The sequence below is a fragment of the Quercus suber genome, unplaced genomic scaffold (genome assembly GCF_002906115.3).
Source record: "Quercus suber isolate HL8 unplaced genomic scaffold, Cork oak 2.0 scaffold_98, whole genome shotgun sequence".
Lineage (NCBI taxonomy): Eukaryota > Viridiplantae > Streptophyta > Magnoliopsida > Fagales > Fagaceae > Quercus > Quercus suber.
In genome coordinates this window covers 429,454-454,304 of record NW_027069563.1, presented here as the reverse complement: position 1 = coordinate 454,304, position 24,851 = coordinate 429,454, and the positions used below count along the sequence as shown (strand labels likewise).

Below are 24,851 nucleotides of genomic sequence, written 5' to 3'. Positions count from 1 at the left end.
TCTTGGTTTAGTCTCAATAAGAAGGGAGGGAGGAGAGAGAGAGAGAGAGAGAGAGAGATCCCATGTTCTATAATTATAACACTATAAATATTTTTTATTTATAAATGTCGATTGGACACATATCAATATGGATATAAAATATAAGAAAAAGAAAAAGTGTGAGCATCACTGCAACAATTTACATGCATTGACTGTATGTACATTAAAAATAATTTTATCTAGAAAAATGTTGTACCTAGAATGTCCTTTTATTTTATATTTAAAAAATTGATGACTTTTTCATAAGAATTTTATATTTTTTTTATTTCAAAAAAGAAGAAGAAAGAAGTAAAATATTAAAGATTAAAAAAAAAAAAAAAATCAGTTTTCGACTTATATTTGGGAATATCTTAAAAAGAAAAAAAGAAAAAGAAAAAGAAACACTTAAATTTGAATGAAGATACCGATATTCACTTCATTGCAAATATTTAAAAAAAAAAAAAAAATACTAGTTCCACAATTAAATTCAGGTTTGAAAATATATGTCTATTTGACGAAAGGAAAAGAAGAGAAGAGTGGAAGATCCCTCATTAATTTTAAGTCTACATCTAGTCAACTTTGCTTTCTAAAAATCTTGTTCCACTTTTCTTTTTTGCTTTTTTTTTTCAAGTTTTATGTATACTCCCTTTAATAATACTTTTCAACTATACCCCTCCTTCACACTTTGACTTGTTCTTCTCAATTTATAATTCCATTAGACATGCTCCTACTTGGATGGTCTATAAATATGGTTAGGTTAGAGAAACTTAGCATATCAAGTATCAAATCTCGAAATGAAAGCCATTCTAGTGGTCTGTTTTCTCTTGCTATCCACATTTTTCATTCCTTCTTCAAATGCAGCTAGAGATTTAGCTGGTGAGAACACTATAGTTTCTAGTAGATAGTTGTGTTTTAATCTCTATTTTGTAGCATACTTATTAAACTGAACTTATGATATTGTTTATAAAAAAAACAGATCATGAGTAAGAGTTTACATAGCAGTTGGTCAATTATGTTAGAATTATTTGGCGCGTTTCTGATAAATTATTACCAAATAGTAGCTACGTACTATAATTTTTTACTTTTGTCGGTTTTACAATATATGGAACTCTTATTCCCAAATCGCATCGCATGGTTCTAGGCCATGTTTTCCTTTTCAGATTTTAAGTTATATTCTGATAATTACTTCATATCATATCTCAGATCAATCTGCAGTAGGATTACCTTATGAGGATCCTGATAAGCCAGCAGTTTCGTGTGGTCGTGGAAAGCCATATCGTGAATGTCTACCCGGCCCCAGGAAGCCACTATCTCCTCCTTTAACGCCGCTATCTCCACCTGTGACTTCGGCATCTCAAACTGCAACTACGCCATCTCCACCTAGCAAGCCTGAGTGTGGTCGTGGAAAGCCATATACTACATGTATTCCAAAGCCTCCAAAGCCACCAAATCCTTGTTTCACCTACGGTCGCGAAGGTTGCTCATCACCTTAAACCTCTTTTGACTTTTAGATAATGGCTATAAATAAGTCATCTTTGTTTGATGTATTATATATGGTTTGGGGTTTGTGATGCCTCTAATTCACAGTGTTGTAATAATTTGCACTCAATAAGCTACAGCATTTTTCTTTCTTCGTTTTTTGCCCCTTTTTTTTACAATGAACCCTGATCGAGAACCATGTAGTTTGCAGTATAAGGTTTGCAAAATAAAAGAGCTGACTAAAGTCAGTCCATTGAGTATTATTGTGGCACTTCCATGCAAATTCTAATTATAATCTCTTCCACTGTTCGACCAAAAAAAGGTAAAGGAATTTTTTTGAGGCCCAGTCATGGGTGCAAGGGGGCAAAAGGACAAATGATAAAAAGTAAAAACATTGTTAATTAGGTATAGAGTTGAAAAATCCATAACAGTATAAATCTTGTTGGGTTTTAATGTACAAAATTAAGTTCAAGACTATTTAAGTAGTGTGTAGTGTGATTAGATGTGATGATTGAATAATGAATGGAAGAATAAAATAGGAGCACAAAAAAAGTTTTACGTAACTCAAACTTACGGTCTACATCTACAGTATAAAAGTCCTATTTGTTACAATAAACTCATAGTAAAGTATATATGTTAAAAATTACTTCATTAACTTTTTAGATTAACCTAAATTGTAAATGAATTTTTGATAAAAAGAACCAGTATTAGAAAATAGAGAGCGCGAAAAGAAAATATACGAGAATTAGCACAAGAAAAGAAAATCCAAGTAAGCAAACTAATCCATGACTAACGAGACCAACAAATCAACTATGTCTGATTCAATAAAAATAATAAATTCCAAAAAAAACGTGGAAACTATGTTGTGAAAAGTACAACCTCTAATACTTGCATATTAAGAAAGAAACTATCTAGTGGGCTGCAAAGAGAAAATCAGATTGTGAGACTGGGTGTGAATTGTGATGAATAAGACGGAATCTTGTGCATTAGGATTGAAAGGATCCATGTAATTAAGCTCATAGAGGCCATGATCAACGGGAAGGCCTGGTGAGAATGACGGCCAGAGACCGTAAAACACCAACAACGGGTTAGAAAGAAAAAAACACAACAATGTATCATTGGAAAACACCTTCGATTCTATCATTGGAAAACATCAAAATTGGAAAATAATGCTGGAAGCAACTTAAAACTTGCTGCGTAGCAACAGGGAATATTGGTCTGAAAAATACCAAGTATGATCGGAAAACTACCAAGAATGACCAAAAAAGCTAGTTAATTAAGGATGGAAAACACAAATAAACTCCCGAAAGGTCATCGAAAAGCCAGAAAATATTCTATTAAGATTGAGAAAGAACATTAAAGCAATTGAAGGAAATCACTGCCGTTGTGGTAGATGAAGCATATATAATGCTGGTTCCATTGCTAGAAACACTCTCTTCTTCTTTTTCCCCTTTTTTTTTTTTTTAATTTTTTTTTTTTTTACAGTCTCAATTTATGACGTCCGCTTTTGATGATAGCTTTTTATCATCAGAATAAAAGACTAATCGGTTTTTTGTGTAAACAAAAGTTGAACTCCAAATCTCTTTCCATGGCTAGAAACACCTTAAATATTCTAAACTGTGCTCTTAAATTATTTGAAAAAAAAAAAATTAAGTGTATCCAATCGTTATTAATGATTGATTTTTCTATAGTTTTAAAAACCAGAACGGTCAAAAAACCGAAAAACAAATTGGTTTTCAATTTTTTCCAGATCTTGACCCATTTTCACCAGTTTTAACCAAATAATCTTCCTCTTTCAACATTAAAATCAAAATTAGAATCATATTTTAGTTTTCCTTAACTATGCATCAATTTAGCCAATAACTTTCAATTTTTTTTTTTTTCTGTTAAATCAATTGTCACAATAATGTTAAGTTGATTAAACATACTATCTATTGAAAAGTAAATATTAACAAAATCTAATATAAAAACTTAATTAGCAGTTTTGTACCTCAAGTCTCAACAAGTAAAAATATGGATTTTAAATATATATATATATATATATATTAATTTAAATATAAAAATGCTCTCCTTAAATTTATAGATAATGACTATAAATAAGTCATCTTTGTTTGATGCATTATATATGGTTTGGGGTTTGTGATGCCTCTAATTCGCAGTGTTGTAATAACTTGCACTCAATAATTAAGCTACGGCCTTTTTCTTTCTTCTTTTTTGCCCCTTTTGTTACAATGAACCCTGAGAACCGTATAGTTTGCAGTATAAGGTTTGCAAAATAATTTAAGAGCTGATTAAAGTCAGTCCATTGAGTATTTGTGGCACTTCCATGCAAATTCTAATTATAATCTCTTCCGCTGTTCGACAAAAAAAGAGGAAAAGGAATTTTTTTGAGGCCCAGTCATGGTTGCAAGGGGGGAAAGGACAAATGATAAAAGGTAAAATCATTGTTAATTAGGTATAGAGTTGACAAATCCATAACAACATAAATCTTGTTGGGTTTTAAAGTCCTATTAAGTTCTCATGTTACAATAAACCCACAGTAAAGTTTACATATTAAAAAAAAAGACTTGATTAACTTTTTAGATTAATCTAAATTGTAAATGAATTTTTGATATAAAGAACCAGTATTAGAAAATAGAGAGTGCGAAAAGAAAATATACAAGAATTAGCACAAGAAAAGAAAATCCAAGTAAACAAACTAATCCGTGACTAACAAGACCAACAAATCAACTATGTCTGATTCAATAAAAATAATAAATTCCAAAAAAACGTGGAAAATATGTTGTGAAAAGTACAACCTCTAATACTTGCATATTAAGAAAGAAACTATCTAGTGGAACTCAAAGAGAAAATCAGATTGTGAGACTGGGTGTGAACTGTGATGAAACTATCTTTGGTAATAATTTATTATTATTTTTTTATGTAAATCTTTGGAGATTATTTGGCGGAAGCACAGTAATAATTGCAATTATGTAATGTCTACGAAATATATCTATCATGGCGATAGAAATTTCCTCTGAATTCAATATCAAGGTGGGGTTTAAGTGTCCGAGCCATATTGTTTTCTGGTAGAAGAACCAATTAATACTGCTTAATTTATTTCTGAGATAACGACTACCTTCACTTAAAAACACATTGCCTCTTTTTTTTTTTCTTTTTTCTTTTTTCTACTTTTAGAAAAGATAGTATATTCTTATTTTGGAATGTATGACATGATGCCATGCTTCCTCTTGGAAAAAAAAAATTATAATATGTGCAAGACACGTGCTTAATTTACTAAAGGGTTTCATTCTATTTGGTGGCTCTGCAATACTTTGTCATATGCAATTTAATAAATGTTAAAAAAGATTAATCTAGCTAATAACAAATTAAAGACTTGAAAGCGAAGTACATTTCAACACTATCATTTTCATTGATATTTTAATAATGTAAAAATAATTATCATATACAGTTCCACAAAAGATAATATAAAAAGGAAGGAGCTTCTTCTCAAATGTTTTGTGTATCCCATTATTATGTCTATGTTCATAGAGTTCGTTTATAATCACTAACATGATAGAATAACATAATAAGTAACTGGCCGGTAAGATAATAATAAAATGTTGACTAATAATATTTTGCACAAACTCTACCAAAACAAATATTTAAAATTTCTTTTGATTGATTTGCAACAAATGTTGCCTACATGAGATAGCAATACAGATTAGGATTAATTATAGTGTAAACACTTCAAATTTACTTTGTTAATTTAAAACCTTTATTGTTGGTGCACAACAAGAATTTTGGTCTTTTGCGACCAATGTTTTAGCGACGACCAAAAAATCGTCACTATTAGGCACACATTAGTGACAATAATATATGGTCATCGCTAATAAGTGCATAGTAGCGATGACATAAAGGTAGTCGCTAATAAGTCGTCACTAACGCCATGAAGGGAATTTTATTTACTTTTGGAAAATGGAGGGAAACTTTTAGCAACGACATTTACGTCGCTAAAATAAGGTTTATTTTAATGACAACATCTATTGTCACTAATAATCATCTATAATGATGACCTTGTGTATCGTCGCAGATATGTGGCCAAAAATATATAGTAAATATTATATATATATATATATATACTTTATTTATTAGCGATGACACATTGGTTGTTGCTATTAGAAGGCTATTAGTGACGATATAATTTGTTGTCTCTGATAATCACCTTTTAGCAACAATACAACATGTTGTCGCAAATATGTCTACTAAAATATAATGGAGGGAAAAATTTTCACTATCAAAAAGTTGTGAGAATTATTGGAGAGAAACAGATTATATATTAGCAACGAATCAGGTCGTTGCTATAAGGGATATTTTAATAAAGACAAAGATTGTCATCATTAATATGTGGCTAAAATAATTTTGATATATTTTTTATTTATCAAATCCTCCAAATGCCTCTTAAAATATTTGAAATGAAATAAATTCCTTTAGTATATTGGAAATGATTAAAATACCATTAGCCTCGACAAAATGACCAAAATGCCCCCAAACTTATATAATGGCCAAAATAACCTTGAACCTACAAAGTAATTTAAAACTCTCAAATTCGTAGAGAGAGAGAGAGAGAGAGAGAGAGAGAGAGAGATAGAGAGAGAGAGAGAGAGAGAGAGAGAGAGAGGGCGTGTTGCTTCAGAATACTCTCAATAAAACTCTCAAATTCGTAGAGAGAGAGAGAGAGAGAGAGAGAGAGAGAGAGATAGAGAGAGAGAGAGAGAGAGAGAGAGAGAGAGGGCTTGTTGCTTCAGAATACTCTCAAACCATAATGTTATCCATTTGAAACTCGAAATCAATAAAATAACAAAAATCGAGAAGGTTCTAATTCCATTCAAAATACTAACTAATACCCATAATTATCAAAATGTAAATCGTATTGTGAATCAATTTTTTATTTTTCTGTATCATATGTCATAAGAAAGGTATTAGTCAATATTTACCAAATTAATAAATTCATTATAAATATTATGAATTTATAAATTCTTTACAAATTCATAATATTTTCAACTAATAACCAATTCAACCATTAGTTATGCAATAATATTTACCAAAAGTAACTAAATAAGTCAAATTAAAATATATTTATAATATACATATTCACATTAATTAAAATCAGAAGTGATAATACACACACTTCATCCTCATATTTTTGAGCTTCCCATGCTATTGTTTTTCCCCTTTTGCACACACCCCCATGCCAAATTGAATTTCTATTAGTTCACAAACTCCATGCCATGACTGCAAAACCTTCCCAATTCTTTTCCTACGATTCTTCCATCAACAGCCACACCACATCTAGAAAATCCTTTGGGGGCTGACTTAGGTTGGGAAGTCTGAGTTTTGTTGCATTCCAAGTTTCCTTCACAATCAAACATCCCCATAAAATGTGACTCGCTGATTCACTTTCACCACAAAGGTCGCAGCTGTCTTCCTTCAGGACCTTTCGGTTTAGCAAACATTTTTTTGTAGGGAGCACATTCTTACAAGATCTCCACATTAAGTGCTTTACTTTGTTTAGGCATTGTAGCTTCCATACAACCTTCCATATCGCAATCATTTTGGAGCTGTCTAAACAACCCGGACTTTCCTCACATCCCTTTGTGATAGCAAGATGTTTAATAGCTACTCTGTAGGCACTCTTCACTGTAAATATGCCATTTGGAGACTTTGCCCAGACCTAGGAGTCTGATAGGTTCATAGGGTTGATTGGGATACTTAGGATAGCCTCAGCTTCGTGGGGGAGGAAGGTGCTTTTTATCAAAACTACATCCCATTCAGCTTGTTCTTGTAGAATGAGGCTTGCCACTCTCAAATCCCTTCCCATTAATGTTCTCGATGTTATTATTTTGCATGACTTCATGAAAGGGAGCCATTTCTCCTCCCAAATTTTAATGCTTCTTCCATCACCAACAACCCACTTAGCCCCCTCTTTGATCACTGGTTTGGCAGCCACAATACTTCTCTATATATAGGAGGGATTTCTCCCCACTTGAGCGTCCATGAAGGAGGTTTTCGTAAAGTATTTTGCTTTCAACATTCTATGGATCAGTGAGTTTGGGCTCTACTGTATTCTCCACCCTTGCTTGGCTAGAAGAGCAAGGTTGAAAGCTTTCAAATCCCTAAACCCCATGCCCCCTTCTACCTTTGGCATGCACAAGTTCTTCCACGACACCCACACCATCTTTCTTTCCTTTCCTTTCTACCCCCACCAGAACCCCCTCACCATTGAGTTTATTTTTGAGCATAGAGAATCGGGTAGCAAAAAGCAATTCATAGTATATGTCAGTGTGGCCTACGCAACAGCCTTTATAAGTATCTCCCTACCAGCATTGGACAATAATCTCCCTTTCCAACAAGCAATCTTCCTTCCCACTTGGTCTTTTATGTGGTTGAAGACTTTTTTCTTGCATCTGCCTACCATTGGGGGTGTTAGTACATTTTAAATTAAATATGTTGAAACTCAAAAAAACTGAAGAAGAATAAAGAGATGAGTTAGAATAAAATTTGTTAAAGAAAGAATTACTTGTATGGAAGTTAGATTAAATAAATTAAGAGAGTGTTTTTTTTTAAAAAAAAAATTAATAAATAACATGTAGGTTATGTGAAAGGTTGGAAGACTATATATACAGCTATGCTATGAACTAAGTTCATATCAAGAGTGAATGAAGAAAATAGTTAAAAGCAAAGAGTGTTGTGTAAGAGAATGAATTCAATAATATTCATAAATACTTGAGAAATTTTGGGACAAAGAAAGGTGTTCTTCTGGTGGAGTTTTGGGCTTGAACACTTTGTGCAGAAGTTGTTCTAGCCATACAACATTTGTTGGGCTAGAGAAGGTCTGCATCGGTTACAAAGTTTAGCCAACCAAAGGCTTGAATCTCCTTAAAGAGAGCGAGTGTCGCGCCTCAGTCCAAATAATGTTGTGCTCATCTTTTCAAATTAATAATAATATTCAGCGTATTATTCAGTTTCTCTTTGTGTTGTTTCCATTGTTATTGTGTTTGCACCAACAATTTTAAGGAGATTCAATCACATGGAATCGACACAAGAGAAACCAAATGAGCCTGTTGGAGATCTTAACAAGCCCTTTCGCTTTAAGGGAACCCACTTCAAGAGGTGGAAAGGAAAGGTCATCTTCTACTTGAGTCTTCTCAAAGTCTCCTACATCCTCACTAACAAGAATCGATCAAAAGTTCCTACCAATGAGATGAGTAATGAAGAATATATTCTCCATCAAGAAAAAATAGATAAGTATACAAAAGATGAGTACAATTGTCGCTCTTATCTTTTGAATTGTCTTGCTGATCATTTCTATGATTATTATGATACAACTTACAATTCTACTAAGAAAATTTGGAAAGCTTTACAAAGCAAGTATGATGCCGAGGAGGCAGGTGCAAAGAAGTATGCTGCTAGCAGATTTTTCCTTTACCAAATGATGGATGGAAAATCAGTGATGGATTAAGCACAAGACTTCCAAATGATCATTGCAGAATTGAGATCTGAAGGCATAAAGATTAGAAACAATTTGGTAGTAGCTAGCATAATTAACAAACTACCACAATCTTGGAGGGAGTTCCAAAAGACTTTGCGGCATAAACAAAAGGAGACATCCTTGGAGACTTTGATCACATGCATTCGTGTGGAGGAGGAGGCTAGAGGACAAGATGCACTCATGACACAAGAGAGCAATGGTAATTCCACCACAAAGGTAAACCTTATTTCAGCCAATAATGATATGCCCAAAAATCATTTTCCTAGAAATTGTCAATTAAAGCCTAAAAAGAGAGCCTTTAAAAATAATAATAGACCTCAAGGAAGGGGAAACCTGAATAAAAATTACAATAAGAACCAAGGACCCCCTTCACAAGATCAATTTAATAGATCTTGTTTTGTCTGTGGCAAGAGTGGGCATATTGCTCGATTTTGCAAGTTTCGGAGACGTGAATCTGTCCCGCAGGCTAACGTAACCAAAGAGCCTTTAGTGGCTATAATTACAGACATCAATATGGTGCAATATGTTGAAGGGTGGTGCGCAGATTCTGGTGCTAATAGGCACGTCTGCTATGACAAAAATTGGTTCAAGTTGTACACTCCTTTTGAAGAAGAAAAAATTGTTATGCTTGGTGACTCTAGCAAAACCAAGGTTCTTGGGAGTGGTGAGGTTGAAATGTTTAAATTGAATGTTGAGAATAATAAAGCATCTACCAGTTCAGTTTATATGCTTTCTTCTATTAATTTTTGGCATGCTCGTTTGTGTCATATAAATAGTAGATATGTGGGAATCATGAGTAGTTTAGGATTAATTCCAAGACTGTCAAAAGATTTTGAAAAATGTGAAACTTGTAGTCAAGCTAAGATTACAAAAAGGCCTCATAAAAATCTTGTAAGAAATACTGAATTGCTTGAGATAATTCACTCCGATTTATGTGAATTTGAGGGAATTTTAACTCGTGGAGGAGATAGATATATTATCACTTTTATTGATGATTTCTCAAAATATACAACTATTTATTTGTTGAAAAATAAAAGTGATGCTTTTGAAAAATTTCAAGATTTTTTAAAAGAAGTTGAAAATCAATTCGGTAGAAAAATAAAAAGAATAAGAGGTGATAGAGGCCGTGAGTATGAATCAAGTGCATTCAACTCATTTGTTCAGTCTTTGGGAATTATCCATGAAACTACTGCACCATATTCACATGCTTCTAATGGTGTGGCTGAAAGAAAAAATAGAACTTTAATTGAGTGAACAAATGCCATGTTAATTGAATCTGGTGCACCTTTATATTTTTGGGGTGAAACTATTTTAACTGCATGTCATGTTTTGAATAGGGTGCCACATAAAAATTCACACACCATACATTTTGAGTTGTGGAAAGGACATAAACCAAATTTGGGATATTTGAGAGTATGGGGTTGTCTTGCTTATGTAAGGCATACTGACCCTAAAATGCCTAAATTAGGTATTAGAGCTACTACTTGTGCTTTTCTTGGTTATGTGATTAATAGTATAGCCTATAGATTTTTTGATCTTGAAAAAAAAATAATTTTTGAATCTGGTGATGCAATTTTTCATGAAGAAAAATTTCCTTTTAAATCGAAAAATAGTGGGGGTGAAAAAAGTATTTTGTCACAACCTAGTTCTTCTACTTCACATTTACAAAATCAAGAAAATTTTGAAATGGAACCTAGAAGGAGTAAAAGAGCTAGAGTTGAAAAGGATTTTGGTTCTGATTATTATGTTTTTAACATTGAGGAAAATCCCCAAAATTTAAAAGAGGCTTTAACATCACCTGATGTTATATTTTGGAAAGAGGCTGTAAATGATGAGATAGAATCTCTAATTTCTAATAGAACTTGAAAATTAGTAGATCTTCCACCGGGTTGTAAGACCATAGGTTGTAAATGGGTCCTTAGAAAAAAGTTGAAACCGGATGGATCAATAGAAAAGTTTAAAGCTAGACTTGTTGCAAAAGGTTTTAAACAAAAAGCTGATCTTGATTTCGTTGATACTTTTTCTTCGGTAACAAGAAGTACATCTATTAGATTGTTAATTGCTATTACTGCAATTTTTGATTTGAAAATTCATCAAATGGATGTAAAAACTGCTTTTCTAAATGGAGACCTAGAGGAAGAGATTTATATGGATCAACCCGAAGGCTTTGTAGAGCCTGGATAAGAAAGCAAGGTATGTAAGCTAACTAAATCCCTATATGGCTTAAAACAAGCACCTAAGCAGTTGCATGAAAAGTTTGATTCTTGCATGATTGAGAATGGTTATAAATCAAATGAATGTGATAAATGTATTTATTCTAAATCATGGAATAATTTACATGTTATTATTAGCCTCTCTAGGGATGATATGTTGATTTTTGGTTCAAATATGCATGTTATAAATGAAACAAAGAATATGCTTAAAAACCATTTTGATATGAAAGATCTTGGTGAGGCTAATTTTATTTTGGGCATGAAAATTACAAAAGCATGTGATGGAATATATTTTGATCAATCACATTATGTTGAGAAAATATTGAGAAAATATAATTTTCATGATCACAAAAGTGTAGCTACTCCCTTTGATTCTAGTGTTCATTTATTTCCTGTGAATAATAATGATGAGATTTTTAATCAAAAGGATTATGCTAGTATCATTGGTAGTTTGCATTTTGCTACTGATTGTACTAGACCTGACATTGCATATGCAGTAGGAGTGCTTAGTAGTTTTACTAGCAAGCCTAGTAAAGATCATTGGCTAGCTATTAAGCGAGTCATAAGATATTTAATTGGTACCAAAAACTATGGCTTATTTTATAAAAAATACCCTACTGTGATTGAAGGTTTTAGTGATGCCGATTGGAATACTTTGTCAGGTGATTCTCTCTCTACCACTAGTTATATTTTTACTTTAGGTAGTGGTGCTATTTGTTGGAAATCCAAAAAGCAAACAATAATTGCTAATTCAACAATGGAAGCTGAATTAATAGCATTAGTTTCAACTAGTGAAGAGGCAAATTGGCTTAGAGATTTGTTATATAAAATTCCACTTTGGGAAAAGCCAATTCCACCTATATTAATTCATTGTGATAGCACTGCTACAATTGGTAGAGTTAAAAACCGTTATTACAACGATAAATCCAGACCTATAAGAAGAAAGCACAGTACCGTGCGTTCTTATTTGAGTGGTGGCATCATAACTGTGGATTATATTAAATCTAATGATAATCTTGCAGATCCATTTACCAAGGCCTTGGCAAAAGATAGAGTTTGGAATACATCAAGGGGGATGGGACTAAAGTCCATAGAATCATGAGCCATGTATGAGGATACCCAACCCGAGGACCAGAGATTCTGAGAATTGAGTTCAATGGGAAAAACGAATCATACGATGGTCGTAAGAAATGTACAATTTATTTTTCTTAATTATTTATTTTGTAAATAATTTTATAATTGTTCATCCCTATGATGTAAGTGCATTTATCCTGTAATGTGGAGAGGATGAGTTAAAAAACTCTTAATGAAATTTGTAGCTCGTATGAGTGGGGTATCAGAATTACAGGAGCACCCTTGACAAAATTTCACCTATGTGAGTGTGGGGGTGGGGCCGCTCCCTATGAGATTTGGACTTAGTCTCAAATACACTCATGAAACCGGGATCAGCACACGGCCGTAAAGTGCTAGTTATAAAAACTCATGTCAACACCTAGGTTATTATGTGTAAGCAGTGACACTTAATTTCCCCAAAGCAGTCCTAGTTCAAGTCGGAGACCACTATGACTCTGGAGTTGAGATCGTTGTTTTACTAAGTGAAGGTTCAATGTAGAGCACACCTTCATGATGCATAATGACCTGTCTTTGCCTGGTAATCTCTCTTTTACTAAAAATTTAATATTAAAATAAGTGGGGGATTGTTAGAGCATTTTTAATATTAAATAAATAAAATGAATAAATGTAATAACATAAATGTAAATATATGAGAGTGAATATGGAAGATGATGAGTTAGTGAAAATGTTTAATCCCACATTGAAAATGAGAGAGACTATTTTATTCTTTTTAATTGTGGTAATTAATGGGCTAAAATGTATTAACTTAGATATTGGGCTAGATACGTGCGCAAGGGGGAGATGAAGAGTGGAGGTATCAAAATTGGAAATGAATCAGCCTCTTGGATCCTCCTACTTGACAGCCTATTCAAAGCAATTACCATATCCGTAGGTGAGTAAATGGCCCGAATTAATACTCCATTTTTACTATGGAAAATAAAGAGCCATTGACCCACTTAAAGAGAGCGAGTGCCGCGCTTTAGTTCAAATAGTGTTGTGTAATTTCTCTTTACATTAATAATATTCAGAAGTATTTTCAGTTTTTCTTTGTGTTATTTCTATTACCATTGTATTTAATATGAAAATTATTAAGGGAGCCCTATCCTAATCATGCATCTATTTGAATTAAATAAAACGCACCTAAGGCAACATCACATCACATCATGAAGCAAAAGGAAACAAAGTGAAATTCAAATTCAAATCAGAAATAATGTCAAGCAAAATCAGAGCACGCAATAGCAAAGAAATATTTTTATTCCGAAGTCATATTTAAAGCTTGATTATAGTTGAATCTTGGTTAATTATAATCACATGATCACGGATTGGCCCAAATGAGGATAGTTTTAATTGTTCAAACTAACTATCAAATTATCCCAAAATAAAAAATAAAAAAATTTAATAGTTTAAAATTAATTGCTGACAATATTCCAAACCATTTTAATACATATCTCATTACTTCTTTTGTAGGTTCTATGTTCTATAAGTGAACTAAACCTGTCCAAAAGAGAAGAATTGGAGCAAACAAACTTGTCAGGTTTCAAAATCACATTTTTATTTTTCTAGGAAACGAAAACTTGTTTTGAAAAAAAGAAAAAGACAAAACAAAAACTAAGTGCAAAAACTCATTTCCCTATGAGAAAGAAGAAAGTGAAAACAGTTACTTAAACAGGAAAACACAGAGAACAAGTGAACAGTACGTATCAACTCGCTTTGAATAGAGAGCACCAACAAAAAATTTCAAGAGATTGTGTAGGCCTTGCACAGACCGAAGCTCTCTCTCTCTCTCTCTCTCTCTCTCTCTCAACACCTTTATCCTATTGAGTAGATGCTATAGAAAGGCCAGTTTAGCTCTGAAATTACAGGCACCGAGTACATAGGCCAGTGGTGCTGAATTGCTGATAATACTTAGACTCTCGGTGCTCATGTGGAGGAGATCGTTGTTGCACTGATCTCTATTTTTATCACACGTTTGGCTAGTGTAGAGAGGCCAATTCTGGTCATGCCGTTGGAGTTCATTCTGTATGTTTTGGCAAAAGCCACGGTGTTATTTTTCATGGTTTCTTGGTTTGTATGTTTTTGAAAGGCCTAAGAATGGGTCTGGTTAGGGCTGTTCATAGGTTGGTTTTGGACCTAACTCGGACTCGACCTGCCGGCGTCAGGTGAAGGGGCAGAGGAACCTGAAACCGACCGCCGGAAAAATCGGTTGAGTAGGTTTTGGGTGAGGGTGAGCGTCGGTCGGGTCAGTCGGTTGCTGGAATAAAAAAAAGGGCATCAAAATCTAGAAAAAACCGTCGCCGAAATCTTGAAAAAATAGCCGGAAATTGGAAAAATCTACAAGAATTTCACCAAAATCTGCATTTTTTGCTAAAAATTGCTTGGATTTTTCTAGATTTGGCTAAATTCTACTAGATCTAACCAGATCTAGTCGAGATCTCGCTGGATCTGGCTTGTTTTTGAAGGATTTGACCGGATTTTTTTACAACTCCAGTCAGGTTTGGGTTGGTCGGATTTTGGAGATGCAAACCCACCACTCGACCCACCAGCATTAGTTTTTGAAGACGGAAGCCTGCCGCCAACCGACTGGACCTTTGGTTCGGGTCGGCGTCGGGCGGTTTGGCCGGGTTGACGAGTTCCGATCGGGTCTAGACAACCATAGGCCTGGTGATTAATTTTTGTTGAATTATTTGGGTTAAATTTCAAATTCTTACTGAATTATTTGGGCTAAATTTATTTCATTAGGGGGCCACGAATTATATGCGGCCAAATCCTTAAATTTTATATTTTTATATTACTACACAATTTTTTTTCTTTGTTGTTTTTATATGCAATTTAGGGTAGCCATAATATAAAGACAAAGTTTAGCTACAAAATTTGTTGTAGTCGAAAACTACAATCTTACTCAATATCTTTTTATTGGAAGTGAATTTTGACAAATCCACAATTCGATTACATATGCTTCTTATATCCTTCATGCTTGCAAAATTTCTAAAAAATTAATGATCAATAGCTATGTCATCAATAAATTGTTTAAATTGCAAGTTTTTGTAGTTTAAAATTATGCATAAGATATAAGCTTATAGATGATATAGTAAATAATATCGGATTGATACAAAATTTGATATGTATATTAAGAGCATAAAGAATATATAATTCAACGGTTAGATTTTCAAAATGTGCAGTGACATTTAATTTATTGAGTAAGGTTGTAACCTTAAACTACAACCAATTTTGTAGCTAAACTTTTTTTTCTTTTTTTTTGGTGAAAAGAAGATATCATTACAAAACTAAGCAACAAGACAAGGTTTAGGACATATCCTGTTAGAGTACATCCCATTGAGGTCTCTCTCAAACACATCTAATATGTCCACAGGCGGACTATCATAAAAAAGAAAATCAGTATTCATCCTAAAGCTTATCCTAGCTAAACCATCAACACATTGATTGGCTTGCCAGAAGCAGTGTTTAATACGAACTTGGTGAAACCGGGTAATCAATTGCCTGCAGTCATCCAAAATAGGGAAAATGATGTTATTAAAATAAGATAAATTCCCTAAAACATCAACAATGGACTTAGCATCCAGCTCAATTTCAAGACAATGAATATTTAGATTGTAGCAAAGCTTAAGGCCCTCACGAAGCCCCCACAACTCAGCGGCAAAACTGCTAGTGACCCCAATCCATTTGCTAAACCCAGCTACCCACTACCCATTATCATTCCTGACTACTCCTTCACAACCAGCTAGGCCATGAAGACCTATGCTTGACCTATCCGTGTTTAGCTTTTTCCAACCTTGCACAAGTCTCTCCCACCTAATTCTCCTTATGACTCTACGGGTTTGCAACCTTAGAGTTGCCACACAGTGAAGATATTCACTAGCTTGATAGACAACCTCTAAAGCCAGCTTCGGGTTTCTTCCTTTCCTAGTAAACACAAGATTATTCCTACTCTTCCAAATGTTCCAAAGAGCAAAGGGAAAAACAATTTTCCATGGAGGACCCGTGTCATGCATCTTATCATTGGATCTTACATTGAGTGACAGCCAATCCAATAGGTTAAAATGCCAAAGATCATAATTGGAAGCAGTGACCCCTAGCTAATTCCACAATTGTTTCAGGTGAATGCAATCTCTAAGGGCATGCAAGATGGTTTCTACACCATTGCAGCAAACAGGGCAAACATTGTCTTGGACCACTCCTCTTCTTTCTAAACAAGTTTTGACACCGATACTATTGTGAGCACACAACCACAAAAACATTTTAATTTAGGAGCAAGTCTGCCTTCCAAATCCAGCTAGCCAAGAAGGCCATTGAATCTGAAGACTCCATAACAATCCTATATGCACTTTTGACATCAAAGGGCCCATGAGGCGACTTAGCCCAAGCCAACTTGTCCGATCCACCACCTAAGATCGTAGTGGGGATTGCACGAATCAAACCCTTGACTTCATCAAGTAATTCAAAAGGTAATTTCCCCCAATCCCAGCCCACATCAAGCATAATATCTCTAACTTCTAGACGACTTGCTTCTTAGGAAATAGGCCCTTGAATCAACTGTCTAAGGGGTCCCCCATTTGTCTAATTGTTGTGCCAAATATTCAGGCCGCTATTTTTGGTCACCAACCATCTACAACCCTTATTAAAAGTTCCTATCCCTTTCTTCATTGCTACCTATATTGAGGAGCAAGGAAGTTTATCCGCATTTACAACTGCTCTTCTCCTTTGGCTGCAATATTTCGTCTTCAAAACTTTCACCCACGGTGCCTCCCCCTTCTTATGAAACCTCCAATTAAGCTTGGATAGGAAAGCAACATTCCTCCCTTTGGCTGATTGCAAATCCAAACCCCCTTCTTCTTTGCCTTTAATCACTTTCTCCCAACCAACCCAATGAACCTTCTTGGTTGAATCTGTTGACCCCTATAGGAAGTTCCTATTCACTCTATCTAGGCCATCCAATACCCTTCCCGAAAGGTAAGAGCATTGCGTAATATACGAAGGAATGGCAGCCAATGAAGCTTGAATGAGCACCCTACGACCAGCCAAAGATAAAAGGTTTGCCTTCCACCCAGATAATTTTTGCTTCACTCTATCCAAAATAAAATTATAATCTTGAGAGGAAGAACTTGGTTGTTTTAGCGGAAATCCAAGGTATTTACCAAGAAATGACATTGAGGCAAACCCTAATATATCACAAAGGGACTCCCTAGTATCCCTATCCACATTTGGAGAAAAGTACACCCTCGATTTAGCTTCACTCACCATTTGTCCAAAAATACTACAAAATGTATCCGAAACATCTCTAATAGCTACACAATTTACCCTATCAGCTTTTGCAAAGAGCATCAAATCATCTGCAAAGAACAAATGAGAGAAAGCTTAACTACTTTAAGATGCCTTCACTGGCTAGTAGAGCTTCACACTACACTTCTCTTCAATAAGCTACCCAAGATAGTCCATGCAAAGGATGAACAAGTATGGTGAAATCGAGTCTCCCTTCCTTATACCTCTAGAGGAAAATATTTGGTCAATGGCTTCTCTATTGAATAAAATAGATGTAGAAACTATTGACACACAACTCATGATGACATCTATAATATCCGTTGGGAGATTCACCCAAATTAGCATGTCTCTGATGAAATTCCACTCTAGCTTATCATAAGCTTTCTCCAAGTCTATCTTAAACGCCATATAACTAGCCCTACCCTTTTTCTTCCCAAGGGAATGAATGATCTCCTGAGCAATAATAATATTATCAATCCCTTTCCTTCCTAGCAGAAAAGTTGTTTGCATTGGAGAGATGAGTTTGTCCAAGTAAGATCGCAACCTTGCCACAATAATTTTTGTTACCACCTTATACACTATGTTGCACAAACTAATTGGTCTATAATTTCCCAAGGTTTCAGGATCCTGAATTTTTGGAATCAACGCAATATGGGTACTATTCATAGCTTCCAGCACTCTTCTTTCTACAAAAATCCTTTGAATCTCCTCTATCATGGAACTTCCCACAATGGCCCAAATTTTTTGAAAGAACCCCGCATGAAGTCTATCTGGGCCCGGGGCCTTGAAAGGTTTCAAAGACCAAAGGGCTTGCCTTTATCTCTTCCTCAAAAGAACCCTTACTAATACTCTCTTTCTCTAAATCTGGGAGCCTAGGCTGCCATTAAGAAATAGGGGGGTCCATTCTAGTCACACAAGAAAGAGAAGACAAGAAGATCTGATCAAAACCACTCCTAATAAAATCCTTAATCTCACCATCCTCATGAATCCAATCCCCCACTACATTCTTGATAGCCATGATTTGATTCCTCTTCCGTTTAATCAAGCTGAGACATGGTAAAAGGTCGTATTCTGGTCACCCTGAATCATCCAATTCACCTTGGACTTCAAAGCCCACAACTCCTTTTCCTGATTCAGCACAAGGTCAAGCTCCTTTAGAAGCTCATCTTCCAACTTCACAAGAAAATTCAATGGTCTTAAAGCCAGAGCTCTTTGAATACCATTCAGCCTCAACATCAAATTCTTTTTCCTAGTGAAAATATTCTCAAATTGATTTTTATTCTACTCCTTAGCTTTCTGAGTAAAAAAATTAATAGCATCCACCAACCTATTATTCCTCTCTTACACTTGATACACTATTGACAAAAAAAAAAAAAAAAAAAAAAAAAACCCCAGTTTATCTTGGTCCCGTCAGCATGACTCTGTCCGTTACCCGTAATTGGCCCGTCAGCCGAAGCTCGTGCTGACGGGTTAAGCCCATGACACCTATGATTATTCTTCCATATCAGTTTGGTTTATAGTTTATACACAGTTGAATTATTCAATGCTCAATGTCACTCATTTGTCATGTATCCTTTCTTTCCAGTGATTTTATTTATTTTTCATGAAGACTTTTTCTCATCGACTTAGGGTCAATATATATGGACAAATAAAACAAAATCAACTGTCAATATTAAAACTTGAAAAATCTGTGGCTCATTTTTAAGTAGGTACCATGTATATACCCACAAAAATGTGAGGTACCTAGAATGACCCTATCTTTAACGTCTTCTTGATTTGGAAAGCCAAATTCGTTTGTCTAAGAAGGACCATTTGAGGACCACCACGATAGCAAATTGTTTGGTTTATAGTTTATACACAGTTGAATTATTCAATGCTCAATGTCACTCATTTGTCATGTATCCTTTCTTTCCAGTGATTTTATTTATTTTTCATGAAGACTTTTTCTCATCGACTTAGGGTCAATATATATGGACAAATATGATATGTGTACCACGTCTCATAGGAAAATGGGAGAAAATAAAATTGTATAACGTTGACTAGTCGGTATGTCTATGATTTATTTATTTTTTTTTAAATGTATTCAATTTATCCTTTTATTTCTCTTAAACTGTGCACTTTTTGAAACGGCACATACTTTAACTGAGTTTCGGAAGAACTTTTAAGTTGTTTGGTCTGTATTTCATTTTGAGATACACAAAAATAAAGTACTTTTTGAATAGTTAATAAATAATTTTTTTAACATATATAAAAATGACTTTATTTGAAAAGTCAATATCTCATTTTCACTAAAATTTAAATGGGTCTCTTTTTTCTTTTTCTATAAAAGGTTTCTAAAAATATTTTCTAAGCCAATATCATTACAACATATTTATTAACTTTTCCCAATTTAAATTAAAGAAGGTGGTTTTGAAAACTTTTACCTTTCTATATAGAAGACATTACATTAAATGATATTCCTTTCAAAGTTAGATTTTCTGAACGTGCCAAATAAAATGGGATGGAAGGAGTGTTCGAAAATAGTTTTAGTTGTTTTTTGGGTTGTGTAAAATTTTATAAAAAATAGTTTTTTTTTTTTTTTGTAATTTTCCCTAGCAATTATAATTGTATATGCATAAAAAAATAAAAAAATAGATAAAATTCTACCTAAGAAAAACTATGTTATAAGAAAGATTAAGAACTGATCTTATTAACAATTAAAAAAATAGTTTAACAATTCTCTCAAAAAAAAAAATAGTTTAACAAAATTTAGCTGCTAAAAGTTCACTAATAAATTTTCATTTAAAAAAATGTAAGAAAACGGAATTATAAGAAAAATATTTAAATGATATTCAAATATATGAAATATCTACTATAAGGGAAATTCTTCTTTTACATTGTACTATATAATATAAATTTAGCAAAACTACAATGTTAGTCCCTCAAGTTTACCCTATGTGTACAATTGGTTTCTCAAGTTTGAAACGAATACAATTGGTCTCTCAAGTTTTAATACTAAGTTGTATTAGTCCTTTTACTAATTGCTATTAGTGGTATTACTTACGTGGCTAACAGAACGATGATTTATCATTTTTTTTTAATGACGTGGCATTTTTTTAATTAAAAAATTACAAATGCGAAAGAGGGTCAGAATGTGAAACCCAGCTTTGATTTAAACAATAGACAAACACAGCTGAGAGAAGGAAGCCAAGCCAAGAACCAATGCCTCCACCAACGGCATTAAAAACCAGAAATCCTTGGAGGCCAGTGCAATTGTCGGCAAGCTTTCTGATACGGTCCAAGCACAGATCAACAATCTCCTTGCCAACTGAGGTGGGTCAAGCTGGTAAGAATGTGAAGTTGGGTCAAGATGTTCATTCAGTGCCCAATTTGCCGATGCTGGAAATGATGTCATTGTTTGGGTCCACTTCTTCTTTGCCTTCGTGTGAATTTGCGGGCAATTCGGGTTCATGTAAAGGATGGTGGCAGTGGCGGTGGGGTTAGAGTGGCGGATCAGAAACTTTTTTTTTTTTGGATAAACGGCGGAGCAGAAACTTGGAATTGAGGAAATAGTTTTGTTTTAGATGATGTAATTAAAATGGCACCCAAAAAAAAAAAATGAAAAACATTGACAAGTGTGAAATGCTTACTAGAATAGTGGCCATGGGCAAAGTTGTTGGCAGCATCTCACGTGTAAATTTATTTGATAATTTTTTAATAAAAGAAATGCCACATCGATCATTAAAAAAAATGTGAAGTCATTATTCTGTTAGCCACGTAAGTAACACTACTAACGGCAGTTAGTAAAATGACTAATACAACTCAGTTTTAAAACTTGAGAGAACAATTGTGCTCGCTTCAAACTTGATGGACCAATTGCGCACACAGGGTAAACTTAAGAGACTAATATTGTAGTTTCGCCTATAAATTTAGATTGTAGACACAAAAAGTGAAAATTGTTGTACTCATTTGCAAAAAAGTGAAGTAGTAAATATTGTACAGTTTTTGCAAATGTGTACAACATTTTTCACCTGTTGTGTGTTTACAATGTAAATTTATATTGCAAGTACAATATAAACATATAAAGGTTCCTACTATAAAATATTTGTACTTCAAACATTATCAAACCAACAATGAAAGGAATTATAAACAATCTCATTTACTAAGTTTTCAAATTATAAGTGAGTTTCAATTAGTTCAATTGGTAAAGTCTATTGTCCTTAAATAAGATATATGAAATTGGAACTCACCTACCCTAAAAATCAATCAATATGTAAGTGTTTGTTTGGGAATAGCTTATTTAAGCTTTTACTAAAAATGTGTTAAAATATACTTATATCTTGAAAAAAAAAATGAGAAAAAATGGGAAAAAGTGAAAAAAGTAGAAAAATGTGAGGTTTTTAAAAACCGTACATAAAATTTAAAAGCCAATGCCAAATATATTGAAATTCATTCTATCTCTCACACACACACACACATATATATATATATATAACAAAAAAATAAGTTATCATATTATGCCTATAATGTAAAAGACAGAAGAAAAATAAATGCAATGCGTGGGCATCACGGCAACACATTGGATGCTTGCCAAAAGACATAAAAAGAACTCGTCATACAAGATACAGCAATATTGAATGAAGAGACTAAAGTATTGAATGAAGAGACTAAAGTATTTACCTCATTGCAAATATTAAAAATTAGTATTGGCCAAATGCATCATCTTAATTAATTTCCACAATTAAATTCAAGGATCTAAATTCTTGTTTACTACTTTTGCTACTATCTCAACATCTTAATTAAAGACGATATAACCAAATGCAAATGTTATTAAACAAATTAAGGCTGTGGAGCTTACATGAATATTAATTATATGTATAGAATGAAATTATGCGAAGATATATAATATATACGTACTTGATCCGCAAAAGCAACTTACTTGTATCGTTTTTGACAAAAGACAAGGGAGCCATGACTTATATCCCAACCAATTTTTAAGGTCTTCTAGCCAACTTAATTTGTTTTCTAAAGTTTGTTATACTTTTCAATTATATCCTTCTTCATTTTGGTTTATTCTGGGTCAATTTTTTAGTCCATTAGACACACTATTACTTGGATGGATCATGGATGGTCGATGGTCGATAAATATATGACTAGGGTAGAGTATTTTAGCACTGTCAAAAAGGAAAAACTCTCAAGATGAAATCTGAAGAGGATAAAAGATGAGGTTGACCGATTGGTTCAAATAAACATGCCATAGGTGATGGTACTAAGTTAATAAATGGTCAAAAACAAGATGACGGATTAAGGTACTGAACGGAGCAATCATATGATGGATGATCCCTCTTTAGTGGACGGATGATCCTCCGTAACGGACGGATTCCAGGTGCACAGGCCCGAGGCTAACAGATATCAAGGCCACGTGACAGTCACATGGCATAAGTGGTCTCCAAGGAATCCTAAATGGAAATGTCTTGCACCCTACAAGTAAGCCTAGTCAATGGAATCCCCATATGAAAAGAATCCTGCAAAATACGTACATTTATGAGAATCTCCCCTACAAGGAAACATCTTTTTCACCAAGGAAACATCTTTTTCACCAAGAAAACAAAAGTCAGTTCTACACTACTATAAAAACCCAGAACTCTCAAAAATTAAGGTACGCATAATTTCCCATAGCTCTGGCACTCTAGAGTTGTGAACATTCTCTAACTTGACCTTCGGAGGGCATTTGGTCACTACCACACCGGTACTCTTTGTAGGGTTTTTCTTTCTTCTTTGTTGTGTAGGTTTTGTTTAGAGCACATGAGGATTGTGCAGCTTACTAACAATTTTCAGCATCATCAAAATCCATTCTAGTTATTTGCCTTGTTTTGGCTTTCACATTTTGCATTTCTTCTTCAGCTGCAGCTCGAAGAGCTCTAGTTTTTGTAGTAGATCAGGGACGGAACTGTTATTGGACTTGCCCCCCCCCCCCCCTAATTTTTATTAGTTACGCCGAACCTATTTCTTCTCTAGCTTCCCGGATTCCGCTACTTGACCATAGCATCAACCAATGTATATTGGTTCCTTTCCAAACTGCTTCCCAAAGCACCAAATGGACCTTCTCACAGACGTGGGTGTGGTGAGACAAGGGTTTGGTAAATGACCTCTCAAGGGTATGATAATGGAGAGGAAGAGAGTAGAGGAATTTGTAGAGTCTCTTTAGATGAAGATTGGGGATGAATCAATCTTGTATTTCTCTAGGGTTTTCTCTCACAAAATTCTCTCTGGAAGCTCTACCAAAATGATGGGTATAAGGGTGTATATATAGTAGGGTGAGAAGGGAATGCAAAACGTTAGTTTTTGCCAAACAGGGCAAGTTGGCGACTTGAACTCGCGGCATGGCCAAGTCGCGAAATCAAGTCACGACGTAACGGCCTGGCCAGACTGGAACTTTTGTCCAGTAGCGTGACAGCTGGCGCGACCCTTCAGCTTCCCAGTGTGCCTCTCACGTGACTGCATTTCGCGACTTGCCAGTCGCGAACCACCCGCGAGTCCTAGTCGCGAGACTCTGTTTTTCTTGCACACTCTTGAGCTTTTCTTCACATCTTCTCACACACTACCCTTACAATTTTTCCACCTAAATACAGGGTTACTAAGTGCTAAATTACAAGCAAATCGGTCACGGAATAAAGCCAATTAGATGGTTGATTAAATTCAACCTTACAATATTCTAATTAATTTTTGTAATCTTTTATATTTGGTATTTTTATGTAATTTTCGTTATTTTAGGTTTAGGGCATTTATTTCCTTGTTTTTGGGTGTTTTTAATGTTGTTTAGTCAAATTAGGGTTTTATATGCTTTCGTAGCCGCCTTAGGTTTTCTAGTTGCCCTAGGTTTTGTTTTTACTATTTAAACGCATTGTAGCCTCCAAAGGCAGTGCAGTTTTCAGATTAATAAAAATACAGACTTTTTGTCAAATTCTTTTTCTGGTAGATTCCAGTTTATCACCTTGTGGATTCAAGGAACCTCTCGTGGATTCGAGAAACCCCTCGTGGATTCGAGGTTTACTACCAGGAACTAACAGTTTAGTTTCTATTCCATCAAGAGAGCATTGTGTGTGCTTCTCTTCAGGCTTCCACGACATCAGTTGATATCAGAGCCTTGACATACCCTGGTCTGATGGCTAACCGGCGAGACGATGACCACCACAACAATGATGGCGGTGATGACGTCAACAACCCAATCCTCACTAGGG

At 34.4% G+C, this 24,851-nt stretch overlaps 2 protein-coding genes across 2 annotated transcripts; one reads left to right on the top strand and one right to left on the bottom strand.

Annotated features, from left to right (window-relative positions):
* The first annotated feature begins 763 nt into the window (after positions 1-763).
* LOC111988371 (uncharacterized) lies at positions 764-1,598 on the top strand. The gene is made up of 2 exons (XM_024020158.2): positions 764-894; positions 1,222-1,598. Exons 1-2 carry the CDS (start codon positions 813-815, stop codon positions 1,509-1,511), a joined length of 372 nt encoding a protein of 123 aa, XP_023875926.1. The 5' UTR covers positions 764-812; the 3' UTR covers positions 1,512-1,598.
* Positions 1,599-17,268: 15,670 nt separating this feature from the next.
* Positions 17,269-21,025, bottom strand: LOC136068085 (uncharacterized). Its single transcript, XM_065774749.1, has 4 exons — positions 20,831-21,025; positions 18,730-18,804; positions 17,856-18,258; positions 17,269-17,702 (listed from the first exon to the last, which is right to left on the bottom strand). The coding sequence occupies exons 1-4, from the start codon at positions 21,023-21,025 to the stop codon at positions 17,269-17,271; spliced, it is 1,107 nt and encodes a 368-aa protein (XP_065630821.1).
* Between the last annotated feature and the right edge of the window lie 3,826 nt (positions 21,026-24,851).

What these genes read in the sequence shown, in the direction of transcription:
- LOC111988371 (XM_024020158.2), top strand. Translation starts at nt 813, where the DNA reads ATGAAAGCCATTCTAGTGGTCTGTTTTCTCTTGCTATCCACATTTTTC. An exon ending in TGCAGCTAGAGATTTAGCTG is followed by an intron (nt 895 to 1,221) that starts GTGAGAACACTA and finishes ATCATATCTCAG; the next exon opens with ATCAATCTGCAGTAGGATTA.
- LOC136068085 (XM_065774749.1), bottom strand. Translation starts at nt 21,025, where the DNA reads ATGACATCATTTCCAGCATCGGCAAATTGGGCACTGAATGAACATCTT. An exon ending in TGTGGGCTTTGAAGTCCAAG is followed by an intron (nt 18,259 to 18,729) that starts GTGAATTGGATG and finishes CCAAAAATTCAG; the next exon opens with GATCCTGAAACCTTGGGAAA. An exon ending in CCAAATATTTTCCTCTAGAG is followed by an intron (nt 17,703 to 17,855) that starts GTATAAGGAAGG and finishes TGTTCTTTGCAG; the next exon opens with ATGATTTGATGCTCTTTGCA.